This window comes from Stomoxys calcitrans, chromosome 1, assembly GCF_963082655.1.
Source record: "Stomoxys calcitrans chromosome 1, idStoCalc2.1, whole genome shotgun sequence".
NCBI classification, from domain to species: Eukaryota; Metazoa; Arthropoda; class Insecta; order Diptera; family Muscidae; genus Stomoxys; species Stomoxys calcitrans.
The window spans coordinates 159491519-159504768 of NC_081552.1; the positions used below are offsets into that span (position 1 = coordinate 159491519).

The window sequence follows — 13250 nt, forward strand, 5'->3', positions numbered from 1 at the left end:
GCATCGGAATCAGTGTATATAGAAGTTTCGCATCGCACAAAAATCGCCATCGTGAGTGAAGTGATAAGAACCACTATAACAATTGTATGATGTTCGCGCCAGGATAGGAATCCAATTTCAAGCATAGAACTTGGTACGATTAGGATGTGTTGATGTTGAGAGTTGGATGTGTGTGGCCTACTACCGCCCATTTAATACCTTAATTTCATTTAGCAAAAATACAATTTAGTTATAGTAGGCTGTGTATTTAATGTTGATAGCTTCAATACTAGAAATATCAGCACATAATAGAACTACGCACTAGTCGACTGTGCCTAACATGTCATTTGGGATTTACTGCATGTTAAGCTATTTAAATAAATTTTGTAATTGAATTTATTTATTAAAATCAAAAGGTAAATTGCCTATAATGCCTAATTCGTAAGTATATGTTTCGCCTAGCAAATTGAAGAAAGCTGGTTTCACGGTAATACAGATATTGAAATTTTATCGCTTTTTCCTAATTCAGCAAAAATCTTCCCAACAATCTGCGCCAAAAGCAATATTTTGGCCGTGAAAATGCCATCAAAACGGCAAAGAAAATTCTAAAGAAAACTACCAACAAAAAAAAGACCAATTCCAAGAAAATCGAGGCTGCCACAACAAGCTGGAATAATTCGTCTACAGCAAATCATGAAGATGAAACAGATATGAGTGCCACATCTTCAGCTGGCACAAAAGTTGTATCCAAAATTTGGAAGAGATCTTTTGAATCAGCGGTCGAAAGCAAACAAAAATTCAAGTCTTCGAAAAATCGATCAGCAAAATGGGCCAAATTTTCTAACACTTCGGAAATAAGGGAGGAGACCTCAAGTTTAAGTCCTGGTATGTCATATTCTGATGCCTTGTGTGGAAGGAGTCGTTTCGGTGCAATTACAGTTGAACATCTTTTGACACAAACAATCGAAGGCGGTTCACCAAAGAAGCCAAAGAATACTTGGCTTGGATTTTCCTTCAATCAGAGGGATGGCGTAGAAAATGGCAATGAAAAAGCGATGGGAACCCCATTACCAGAGACTAAGGGGACTTTACAGTCCTCAGTTATAAACCCTGCAGAGAAGTCAAGTGATGGAAATGCTTTTAATTTGAAAACATTTTTAATTAACTTCCCTGCAACTCCACATCCAAGTCATTGTCCCACAGAGTCTTTGAAAGAATCCCCAAAGATAGATGTTTATACTTATTCATATTTCTCTTCGCCTGATCAATTGGAGGCTTTCAAAAATGCAGGTGGTGTACGGCCAACAGAGTCAGTAGCCGAATATTCAATTTGGTGCAATATTTTGCTTTGTTGTAGTTATATGGAACGGTTTTACCGCAAGGCAACTCTTGACTCATGTCCACATAATGCAAATAACAATTCTTCTACTTATACTGCCAGTGAATGTGATAGTATTGGAAATAACAAGGATCAACTGATGATATTTGGCACACCAGAGACTATATTCCGAGATCCATCCTCCTCATCAAGCTTTGGCCATAACTCGACCAGGGAAAGTTTTTCCAGCGCGGACTCGACGTTAAATTCACATGCATTACCGCAGTCACACCAAAGACCCCATCCTAAAGAGACTATAAAAGCATCGCCAACCTATAAGTCTACTTCTCTTTTCGATGATATTGTCGTGGACAACTCCAATAAACGAAACGTATTCAACGTCTTAAGCAGTTTCAGTAATTTAAAAGCCACTACATCATCACGGCCACAACAAAGAAGCAATCCAGCAAAAACTTTGAATGAACCACCGACATATGAGTTTTCTCGCTTTTTTTATGCCATTATTAGGGATTACCAAGCTAAAGAAAACGTTTCTAATATCGAATCGAATTCAGCCAACATAAATGCAACTTTACATCAAAGTAGCCACCCGCCAAAGTCCTTGGAGGAAGATGGTTTTGCTCAACGCAATCACCCACTAGCTTCAATATAAATGCAATGAATACCTCTCAACCAAACACCAACACTGATAGTTTTTTTCTCTTAAATACGTCAATGCAACTTAACCCAATTAGATAGATTTAATGATGAAATTTTGATAAATATTTTCTTTGCTAATATCTTTTCAATATATCCTATTAATAGAAGAATATCGTTGTAAAATTTAAGATCGTTTAAGAATTAAATAAACCAAGTAAAAGCCGTTAAGTTCGGCCGGGCCGAACTTTGGATACCCACCACCTCGGGTATATATATAACCACCTTTCATCAAAATCCAGTGAAAATTGCATACGTTATGTGCCATAGAGTTATATTGAAATATATTCCGATTTGGACCAAATACTAATAAGTACAAGTTATTGTTCAATTGTATATAACAAAATATTGGTCATTTTAGTAGCTATATCTAAAAATAAACCGATCTGAACCATATACGACACGGAAGTCGAAAAGCCTAATATAAGTCACTGTGTCAAATTTCAGTGCAAATTTCGACGAAATCGGACAATAAATCCGCCTTTTATGGGCCCAAAACCTTAAATCGAGAGATCGGTCTATATGCCAGCTATATCCAAATCTGAACCGATCAAGGCCAAATTGAAGAAAAAAAATCAAAGGGTCTGAGACAACTTACTATCTCCAATTTCAGTGATATCGGAAAATAAATGCGCCTTTTATGGCCTCAAAACCTAAAACCGAGAGATCGATCCATATGGCAGCTATATCCAAATCTGGAACGATCTGGGCCAAGTTAAAGGAGGATGTCAAAGGGTCTAATACAACTCACTGTCCCAAATTTCAGCAAAATCGGTTAATAAATGTGGCTTTTATGGGCCTAAGACCCTAAATCGGAGGATCGGTCTATATGGCAACTATATCCAAATCTGAACCGATCTGGGCCAAATTGACGAAGGACGTCGAAAGGCCTAACACAACCCACTGTCCCAAATTTCAGGAAAATCGGATAATAAATGTGGTTTTTTTGGGCATAAGACCCTAAATCGGCGGATCGGTCTATATGGGGGCTAAATCAAGATATAGTCCGATATAGCCCATCTTCGAACTTAACCTGCTTATGGACAAAAAAAGAACCTGTGCAAAGTTTCAGCTCAATATCTCTATTTTTAAAGACTGTAGCGTGATTTCAACAGACAGACGGACGGACATGTCTAGATCGTCTTAGATTTTTACGCTGATCAAGAATATATATACTTTATAGGATCGGAAATGGATATTTCGATGTGTTGCAAATGGAATGACAAAATGAAGGATGGGGGTATACTTCGGTGGTGGGCATAAAAACAGGTAAAAAAATTTTCTATTAAAGCGGAAATTTAGGTCATACAAAGGGAAATTTATTAGGGGACCATTGGAGTGGTTACATCTGCACTAAAATCCATCTTCTTCATGTAAATAAACTCATAAAAAAAGGTAGCTGAATAACCAATTTGGTTGACTGTAGTCAAATGCGTCAAAACCCCGGTTGGTTTCGATTCCATCAAGTGCATGAGTTATTGAATTTTATTATCAAAATGCGTGCTCTCTTATGAAAGTTCATCGCGTGCTTCTTCATTCTTCATTTTTGGCTCAATGGGTAAGCAAATAAGCAGAATTGTTGATTTTTGAGTAAAGATCAGCCAGCAGCATTGCAAGAGCTACCAATGCATCCAGAAAAAGTCACAGTTTAGAGCGGTTTATGGGCTGGTGACATCATTGGACCGTACTTCTTCAAAAATGATGGGAATCGTAATGTAGCTGTGAATGGTGAGCACTATCGTGAGATGAAATCCAAGTTTTTTGCCCATAATGCAAGAGCTTGACTTGCATGACATGTGGTTTCAGTGCCACACTCCACACAACAATGGACTTATTAGAGGACTAACAATAGTCTTATTAGAGGCGAGTTCGGTGAACATTTTATTTCACGTCCGGGATCGGTCAATCCGCCAGCTGATCGTGCGATTAACGCCTTTGGACTTCAATTGAAGCATTGGAAGACAACATGGAAGCATTTATTCATGAGATACCGGCCGAAATGTTGGAAGGTTAGGTTAGGTTAAATTAGGTTTAAGCGGCAGTCTGCTATCAGACTCACTCAGACGTTTTCGTCCATTGTGATATCACAGGAATAGAGGAAGGAAGTTGCTTTCTTGTTCCTACCGTTGAACCATCTAGATCGCTTTAAAAAGCCCAATAACAGGACAGGTTCTTAAGGAAATGAGAACCTAAAGTGGAACTACTTATGACTGCTAGTTCGGGACACACACACTGAAGGTGTTCTATAGTCTCTTCTTCTTCGATGTCGTCACAGCTTCTGCAATAGTCGTTGCTGGCAACCTTTGGTGTATCAGCATCTTTTCCGATTAGACAGTGACCTGTCATGACGGACACAATGACTGAGACGTCTGTTTTAGCCAATTACAGCAAAGCAGTAGATCACATAGTTTTCGAATGCTCAAAGCCCCGTCTTTGTAACCATCTACCATTCGTTGTCCTGAAAACTTAGCTTACATGTCGCAAGAGGCATACCCACAGATTCCAGTATTCCTGGAATGTGTAGGATAGTTCCTAGTCTCGCAAGCTCATCTGCTTTACAATTCCCTGGGATATCTTTGTGTCCTAGCACCCAGAACACGTGAATTTTGAACTGCTTAGCCATCTCCTTGAGAGTTCAGCGACATTCGAGGGCGGTTTTTGTGTTCAGAAATACGTTCTCCAGGGATTTAATGGCTGCTGTCTATCTGAGAAGATATATATGCCAATCGTCGTTATGACATTATATCTTAGCCATTCCCTCACTTTCCTAGTTGCAAGGATCGATATGACTTTTCGATATGACTAGTTCTAGATTTTTAGAGTAGACCTCAAAGCCCACCTGGTCGTTTAGTTTGGAACCATCCGTATAGAAGTTTATGTAACTTCTGTTACCAGGGATATTGTAGTTCCAATCGGTTCTATCAGGAATAGTGGTACAGTTCCACACTCTCTGGATCATCGGATATTGTGTCAAGGATAACACAGTGTCCGTAGATACCACATAACCAGTGAGAAAGCTCCCTTAACCTCATGGCAGTGTTCGCTGCAATTTGTCTAGTCACAATGTCCAGAGGCATTAGATGTAGGATTAAATTCAGTGCATCAGATGGTGTCGTCCTCAGTGCGGCTGTGATGCACAAACAATCCATCCTTTGGATCCGATTAAGTATTGAAGCGCCATCCACCAGACCACAACACCATATAGCATTATAGGTCTGACTACTGCAGTATATACCCAATGCGTGACACGCGGTCTAAACCCCCAACTTTTGCCAATGGCTCTCTTGCAGGTGTATAGGGCAAGAGTGACCTTTCGTGCCTTTTTCCAAAATGTTGGATTTGAAGTTCAATTTCCTGCAAAGTAGATCCACAGATCCCAAGCCTGCCGTAATGCATCTATTAGTAAGTAAGTTATTAATAAACTTTCTTACGGTAGAGTTGATGTCCAGAAACTCCAACTCCTTTCAGGGCCTTCGTGATGCGCTTGACCACTACGTCTATATCCTCCGTAGTTTCCATTTCCTTTTCTGGTCTAGAAGGGATAGACGTGCAGAATTTTTCCCAAAATTTATACCCACCCGCCTTTCTTCTGTTAACCCGAGGGACCACTATTTCAGTATTTTCTCCAAGGCTGAAACTAATATAATGATGATCAGGAAGCTGTGGTCATCCACAACTTCCCAGTCGCATATTCTTCCACTCATATCTTCCGATACAAAGGTAATATCTAGTACTTCCTGCCTGTTCCTGGTAATAAAAGTCGGTTTATCCCCTTTATTACAAATCGCTAGATGGCAACTTCAGACTTGTTGAGGTCTGCGAGACAACCGGAGTTTAGTACTCATCCAATCTTCCAGTCGGTGGTTAAGAGCCGATACAGAGCCGATATACAAACTGAAGAAGACCCAAGAAATTCCGCAAGGACATCGGAGCATACTGATGACAGTCCATTGACTGTTCCACTCCGATTTTTCGTAGGTTCTGTTCTTCTCCCTTGTCGACAACTGCCATTACCAAACTGTCCCTAGCGACATTAGCAAAGGTACGTGGACCCGTCTTACTGTTGTTCGCCCTAGTTCTTTTAGGCATGGGATGCCCTCAAGGTGACCCAAGCTTTTTGGCTGACTGCGGTACAATTTTTGAATCCAGACGTGTAGTCTTTGGGGTAGCCTATGCAACGAATTCCCGGGCCCAATTTAGAGAGTCTCCCTCCCTATTAGTGAGAGTCTTAGGATTATTCGCACCAAACCTCTCAATAAATATGAGAGCGATGCGTCTTCTATTATTCCAACATCTTAAAGAGCGTGTTGCTTTGTCGGGAAAGCCCATGGCCTAGGCAAATTATAGGCATGGGAAGAAAGAATAGGTTCGGCCTTGTTCTTGAGACTAGAACCAGGTGTCTTCGTCAAAAGCCCCTGCTGACCAGTCGTCTATCGGCTAGGGGAGCCTGGAGCAACCACACCACCAGTCGAGGTTTCAGTAGCAGACTACATGCTACGGCCTGATACCACCACCGCAGCTGTTGGGGCTTTGGAGTCCATTCTAAGACTGGAAACAGACGCAGATCATCAACCGCCTAATGGATGCCTCTATCGCAGCTATCCTTGAGTGACTTAAATTTTTCTTCCAAAAATAATGACCTATTACGAGTTACCGGAAAACTCTTGCGGAGTGAAATAACAATACGTCCGCTCCACTCAACGGTTCAAAAAAGAATTTTGTAATGATCGCACCAAAATTGTGGCTACTGCAGCCTATAAAGGCCATTTCGGATGAAAGATATATATTTGACGAACCAAAATTGTGGCTTCTACAACCTTCAAAGACCATATCGGATGAAAGATATAGCTAGGATCTTTATCTAAACCGAGTATATCTAAATTTGGTTCGATTTTGACGAACCAAAATTGTGGCTTCTACAACCTTCAAAGACCATATCGGATGAAAGATATACCTAGGAGCTTTATCTAAACCGAGTCCGATTTTGACGAAATTTTGCACACATATGAGGACGATAAATAAAACACCTCATGCTAAATTTTGAAAAGATCTGAATAACTGTGGCTTCTACAAGCTTAAAAGGCCATCGATATATATGGGAGCTATATCTAAATCTGAACCAGTTTTTTCGAAGTCAATAGCGTTCGTCCTTGGACCCAAAAAGAATATTGTTAAAAATTTCATGACAATCGGACAACAAATGCGACCTGTACCTTGATCACAAGAATACATGAACAGACAGACGGACATAGCTAAATCGAGTCAGGAAGTGTTTCTAAGCCGATCGCTATGCTTATAAATGGGTCTAGCTCTTCTCCTTCTTAACGTTGCAAACAAATACACAAAGTTATATAATACTCTGTACCACAGTGGTGGTGTAGGGTATAAAAAGTTAAAGTGTGAATTTCGATTTACGCCGTTTCGGCAGAACTACGACTGCAATATTAGGGTCTTTCGAAGATAGTTTTACTCTTCGAGGAAGGAAATTATCCCAAGAAAAATCCTGGATGACCGGGGATATTCGTAATGTTGAGAAAAAGGTCCGGAGACTTTACCATCGAGGGTTATCGGGCCCGAGCCGACAAACTTTTGCCACGTTTTGGCCTGACTCGATATTCATTTTTAAAGCCCAAGAAAGTCTTATTTTCCACTTTTCCGACACAAACATATCATCAATGCTAAGAACAACAAAACACTTCAACATTTGCTCTCTATCTACTTTGTATTTGAACATTCGTCGAAGTGACAAGTGCTTTTTTGTGTATAGGCCACATTGACCTACAGCACATCGACCGGCCGTTTCTTTTTTATTTTGCTTTCCTATTGTAAATAAAAACAAAGCCCTTGGCCTTATCTGAACACAATTCCAACAAAACAAAAAAAAAATATTTTTTTCTGTTTAAAGGTAAAATTTCGCTCGGGCCCGAGCCCTCAACCCCTTTCCTCAAAAAAATTTTAATTATATTTTTCTAGAGACAAAATTCAGCTTTATATTCTCTTATGACAAAACTTCAGCACGGGCCGGACCCTTCTCTAAATAATTTTTTTAAGATAAAATTTCTTTAAATATTTCTAAAGACAAAATTTTTATAAACAAAATTTATTAAATATTTCTAAAGATTATATTTCAATGAATTTTTTAAGGACTAACTTTCAGCGAAAAACTTTCTTAAGACAACCTTACCTCGAGCTTATTTTTTAAAACCAAAATTTAAATTTTGCATAAACATTTATAAAGTCCTTATGCTTATCTGTCTCAGACATTTTCACAAATTTTTTTTTTCTAGACAAATTGCAATAAATATTTTTAACATTTAAATCCATTACGCCTAACCCTCGATTCCGTTGTCCGATTTTGATGAAATTTTATCTCTATATACAATACAAAAGAGACACGTCAGCTAAACTCAAACTCGAAATTTGGCTTAAATAATTGTTGCTGCAAAATAAGGGGTAAATGGGAAAAAATGTGAAAAATAGTATTGAAAACGGAAAAAGTACCGTACCGTATTTGGTACAATTTCATACTTTTACGTTTTAGTACCAAAAAGTACGAAATAGCTTATTTACTTTTTTAGTGAACGGAAAAAGGTAAAATTAAAAAAATTGCTAAAAATTACCAATGTCTTGACAAATATACGATAACTTGTACCAAAGATGAATTATTGAAATCGTACAAGGAATAGAATAAAAATGTCCCAAGTGCTGTTATTGGTACAATTTAGTACTTTCTTTATAGATTGAGTTACAGCTTTGAAATGTTGAATGCAATTGCATCTAGGCATTATGTACTGAGCGACTAGAAGATTTTCATTTTGGTACTAAAGTTCATTTTGGTACTAAAGTAGAACTTTATTTAAAGACTAAGCTACATATGTGACATTAAAGATACAGATACATCTTGGAAGTACGTAACGGATGACTAGAAGATTGTTTTGAAATTTGTACATTTAGGTACTAAAACGTACAAAATGGTACTTTATTTAGGGATTGGGCTAAAGTTCCCAAAATTGCGATACAGTTACACCTTGACGGCCGATAAGGCTGACTAGTGTTTTTTTTTTTTTTTAATTCGTACATTTAGGCACTGAAACTTTTAAAATGTTATTTCTTTAGGGATAATTCCAAATCTATTAAAATTGCGTACATTTACATCTTGATATTGGGTGTACAATCGTGGTCATCGAAGCGACCGGGCATATGCTAGTATATTCATAATTTAGAGAATATGTATTGACGTAGCAATTTTTTCAAATATTATGAATTTTAAACATTTTTTAAGAAATTTTTTTTATTTCCTTAGCCCCTACAACAAAAAAAAAAACATTTTCTTAAAATTTTATGACCATTTAGCGAAGAAAGTTGGATTTAATGATTTTGGCATAAAAAAAGAACCTGCTGTCAAAAAAATACGATTATTGCTATAAATTTATTTTTCGGAAAATTCTGACTTTTGGCAATCCTATTTTTCCCCAAAACATGACGGGAAAAATTTATGTAACTGGTTTAAGTCGTCTACTTTACGACAATCCAAATTTCATTATGACACCTCTTACCTAGCTCTAAGGCAGCTCTATTCTTAAGTATTTTGCGTCATTAATGCGAACCTGGGCATACGGAGCAGCAGCAAGAGCCTTTGCCGTTCGAAGCCATTAATACAACTTCCAAGAGATTGCACTGTGTTGGCAATCAGTGAAAAATTTAGCTCCGACTTTTTGACCAAATGTCACCGCCATGTGTCACTTCCTGCACCAAATTTTCAAAAAAAATTGAGGTATCTTCAACCAATTTTAAAGTAAAAAGAATTGTGCCAATTGGAAGCAGTTTCGCGAAGTTCAATATGGAGCACGCTGTTGAATAAGTGCATCCCTGAAAAAACCGTGGCACTAATTAGGACTAATTAGCTGCATAGGAATGTTGAAGTTTCAGTCCATTTCAATGGAAAAGAGATCCGACCTTTCGGGATCGACAAAGGAGTGAAGCAGGGTTGTATTCTGTCACCGACGCTATTCTTAATTTTATTAGACACCGTATTAGAAGCAACTAATGCTGAGGCACCCTATGGCATACGCTGAGGTATTAACGAATTCTTCGGAGACTACGCACATCGCTTCGAGCTCATAAAGTCGTAACTGGAACGATGGAATGAAAATGCTGCCAAAGAAGAACTGAAAATAAACATACCAAAGACAAAATTGATGAGGATAGGAACATAAAATCTGATACCGCTCACTATAAACGACCATGTCATTGAAGGCGTTGACAACTTTTCCTATCTTGGCAGCAAAATAAGAAAAGATGGCAGACATACGCGTACGTATCAACAAAGCTAGAATCGCCTTTTTTATACCCTCCACCATAAGATGGGGGGTATACTAATTTCGTCATTCTGATTGTAACTACTCGAAATATTCGTCTGAGACCCCATAAAGTATATATATTCTTGATCGTTGTGACATTTTATGTCGATCTAGCCATGTCCGTCCGTCTGTCTGTCCGTCCGTCCGTCTGTCTGTCGAAAGCACGCTAACTTCCGAAGGAGTAAAGCTAGCCGCTTGAAATTTTGCACAAATACTTCTTATTAGTGTAGGTCGGTTGGTATTGTAAATGGGCCATATCGGTCCATGTTTTGATATAGCTGCCATATAAACCGATCTTGGGTCTTGACTTCTTGAGCCTCTAGAGTGCGCAATTCTTATCCGATTGGAATGAAATTTTGCATGACGTGTTTTGTTATGATATCCAACAACTGTGCCAAGTATAGTTCAAATCGGTCCATAACCTGATATAGCTGCCATATAAACCGATCTTGGGTCTTGACTTCTTGAGCCTCTAACGTGCGCAATTCTTATCCGATCAGAATGAAATTTTGAACGACGTGTTTTGTTATTATATCCAACAACTGTGCCAAGTATGGTTCAAATCGGTCTATAACCTGATATAGCTGTCATATAAACAGATCTGGGGATTTGACTTCTTGAGCTTCTAGAGGGCGCAATTCCTATCCGATTTGGCTGAAATTTTGTACGACGGATCCTCTCATGACCATCAACAAACGTGTTTATTATGGTCTGAATCGGCCTATAGCCCGATACAGATCCCATATAAATCGTTCTCCCTATTTTACTTCGTGAGCCCCAAAGGGCGCAATTCTTATACGAATTGGCTGAAATTTTACACAGGTCTCCAACATATAATTTAAATGTGGTCCGAACCGGACCATATCTTGATATCGTTTTAATAGCAGAGCTACTCTTTTCTTATATCCTTTTTTGCCTAAGAAGAGATGTCGGGAAAAGAACTCGACAAATGCGATCCATGGTGGAGGGTATATAAGATTCGGCCCGGCCGAACTTAGCACGCTTTTACTTGTTTAAACATATTAATGATCTGGTATTTAGAAGATGGTTGAAACTAAGTCCAAATAGAGAATCTCCTGACTCTTTTTTAAACCATACACATAACGGACTATGCTATTAAAAGCTACATTCAATTTTCGGATGCTCGAAGAATCACAATTCGAAAAAAGTTCACAACCATACAACCATACTGGAACTAGGAATGTTTTCGCCAGAAGAATTTTGGTATTTATGGATGTAAAAGAGTGTGTGATCCATAAAGCACGAAGCTTTGCATAAGTCTGCCCGGCTGCAATGTTAGCATGATCGGACCAGCTCAAAGAACTGTTAAAAACCACGCCTAAATTCTTCGCACTAGATGCAATATCAATCCTCTGACCATTAACGTAAATATCCGGTTGTCGCATGTTGAAATTTTTGTTTTTGTGAATAACCAAACATTTGGATTTAATAACAAACCATTTGCATTCGTGAAAAAGCTTTGGAGTGATCCAAAAGAACCATAAAGCCAATTTTGTTCTCATCAATGTCATTTCTAATCGATTCAGCCACTTCAACCAATGCAGTAATGCAACTATGATCAGAACGGAAGCCGGACCATCTTTCTGACAACAAGGACTCTTGGTGAAGATATACCGACATCTGTCCACGAAGGATTTTCTCGAAAACCTTAGAGAGATAGCATAGAATTGATATCGGCCGATAATCAACGTTGGATTTGGGAATGGGGATAATCTTTGCATGCTTCCAAATAATAGGATACACACTGGAGCTCAAATTTGTATTAAACAGGTACGTAAAAAACGGCAGGAGATATGAAAGTAACATTTGTACAAATCTTGGATCAACTCCGTCCAAGCCAATTGCATTTGACTTAACACGGACAAAACTCTCATAAACTTCCTCATTGCTAATACATCTAAACTCAAAAGGACTACGGGCATCAAAAACGAAAGCCGGCCCATCATCATCACTGTAAAATTGCCTGTCCGTTGGTATATCAGGTATGCTTATGAAGGTTCTGTTGACTTCATCTAGATCCCCATGGTATCGACTGTTTGACTTGGGTTTACCCACTCCGATGTCAAGTTTCACCTTCCACTTACTCTTCGAGCCCACTGCGCAATCAAATCTTCAAGAATAATACTGTATTTAAGCCGCATTAATAAAACTGTTAACTTTCCTCCTGGCTTCACGGAATTCTTCTTTCAGCTCTGGAGACTTGAAACGCTTCCATCTACTGTAAGCCAAGTCCCTTTCCCCGATATGCGCCTTGATTCTTTAATTGAACCATAGCTTTGTTTTGACCGAAGCCCTTTTAATCCGTATTGGAACTGTTGCATCATATAGACGTAAAATGTTATCCGTCATGAAAGCCGATTGCTGATCGACAGTTAAAAGTGTAAATATGTCATCCCAGTTCACATGGTAGACCATACCAACTAACTGTTCATAATTAAAATTACCGTAGTCACGATAAGATATTTCCTCCTCTTTCTCCCGCAAATCAAAATCGTAGGCGAGATAAATCAGATCATGCTTAGAGAAACATGGAACAGAAATCTGAACATACAAAGAATTATTGACAAAGAACAAATCTTAGAGTGTATTGACGGTTGACGTGAAATGTGTGGGGTTTGTATTATTGGTGACGAATAGGCCAAGTGTCAACATAGCATCAGTCAGAGTTGCATCTATAAGTAGGTTTGAGTTAAAGTCCCCAGCGATTATAACATCAGTATAACCCGGACTCCAGTACAACCTGAAGCCCATGTATGTCAATCGTATTATTTGGACGGTAGATACAACCAAGTAAAACTTTTTCACGATTTGAAGATAGTTCAATAAACACGTATTCTATCTGGTCTCCGAATTCA

The 13250-nt window shown here is 38.6% G+C and overlaps 1 protein-coding gene across 2 annotated transcripts; it reads left to right on the top strand.

The window, feature by feature from the left end:
• Positions 1 to 284: 284 nt before the first annotated feature.
• On the top strand, positions 285 to 2145 carry LOC106093271 (uncharacterized). 2 transcript variants are annotated; one of them, XR_009396419.1, is made up of 2 exons: positions 285 to 395; positions 509 to 595. XR_009396419.1 is itself a non-coding variant. In XM_013260317.2 (2 exons), the coding sequence occupies exons 1-2, from the start codon at positions 410 to 412 to the stop codon at positions 1968 to 1970; spliced, it is 1473 nt and encodes a 490-aa protein (XP_013115771.2). In that variant the 5' UTR covers positions 288 to 409; the 3' UTR covers positions 1971 to 2145. The 2 variants fall into 2 exon arrangements, 1 of the variants encoding a protein (XP_013115771.2); XM_013260317.2 differs by having other exon boundaries at positions 288 to 420; positions 509 to 2145.
• Positions 2146 to 13250: the final 11105 nt, after the last annotated feature.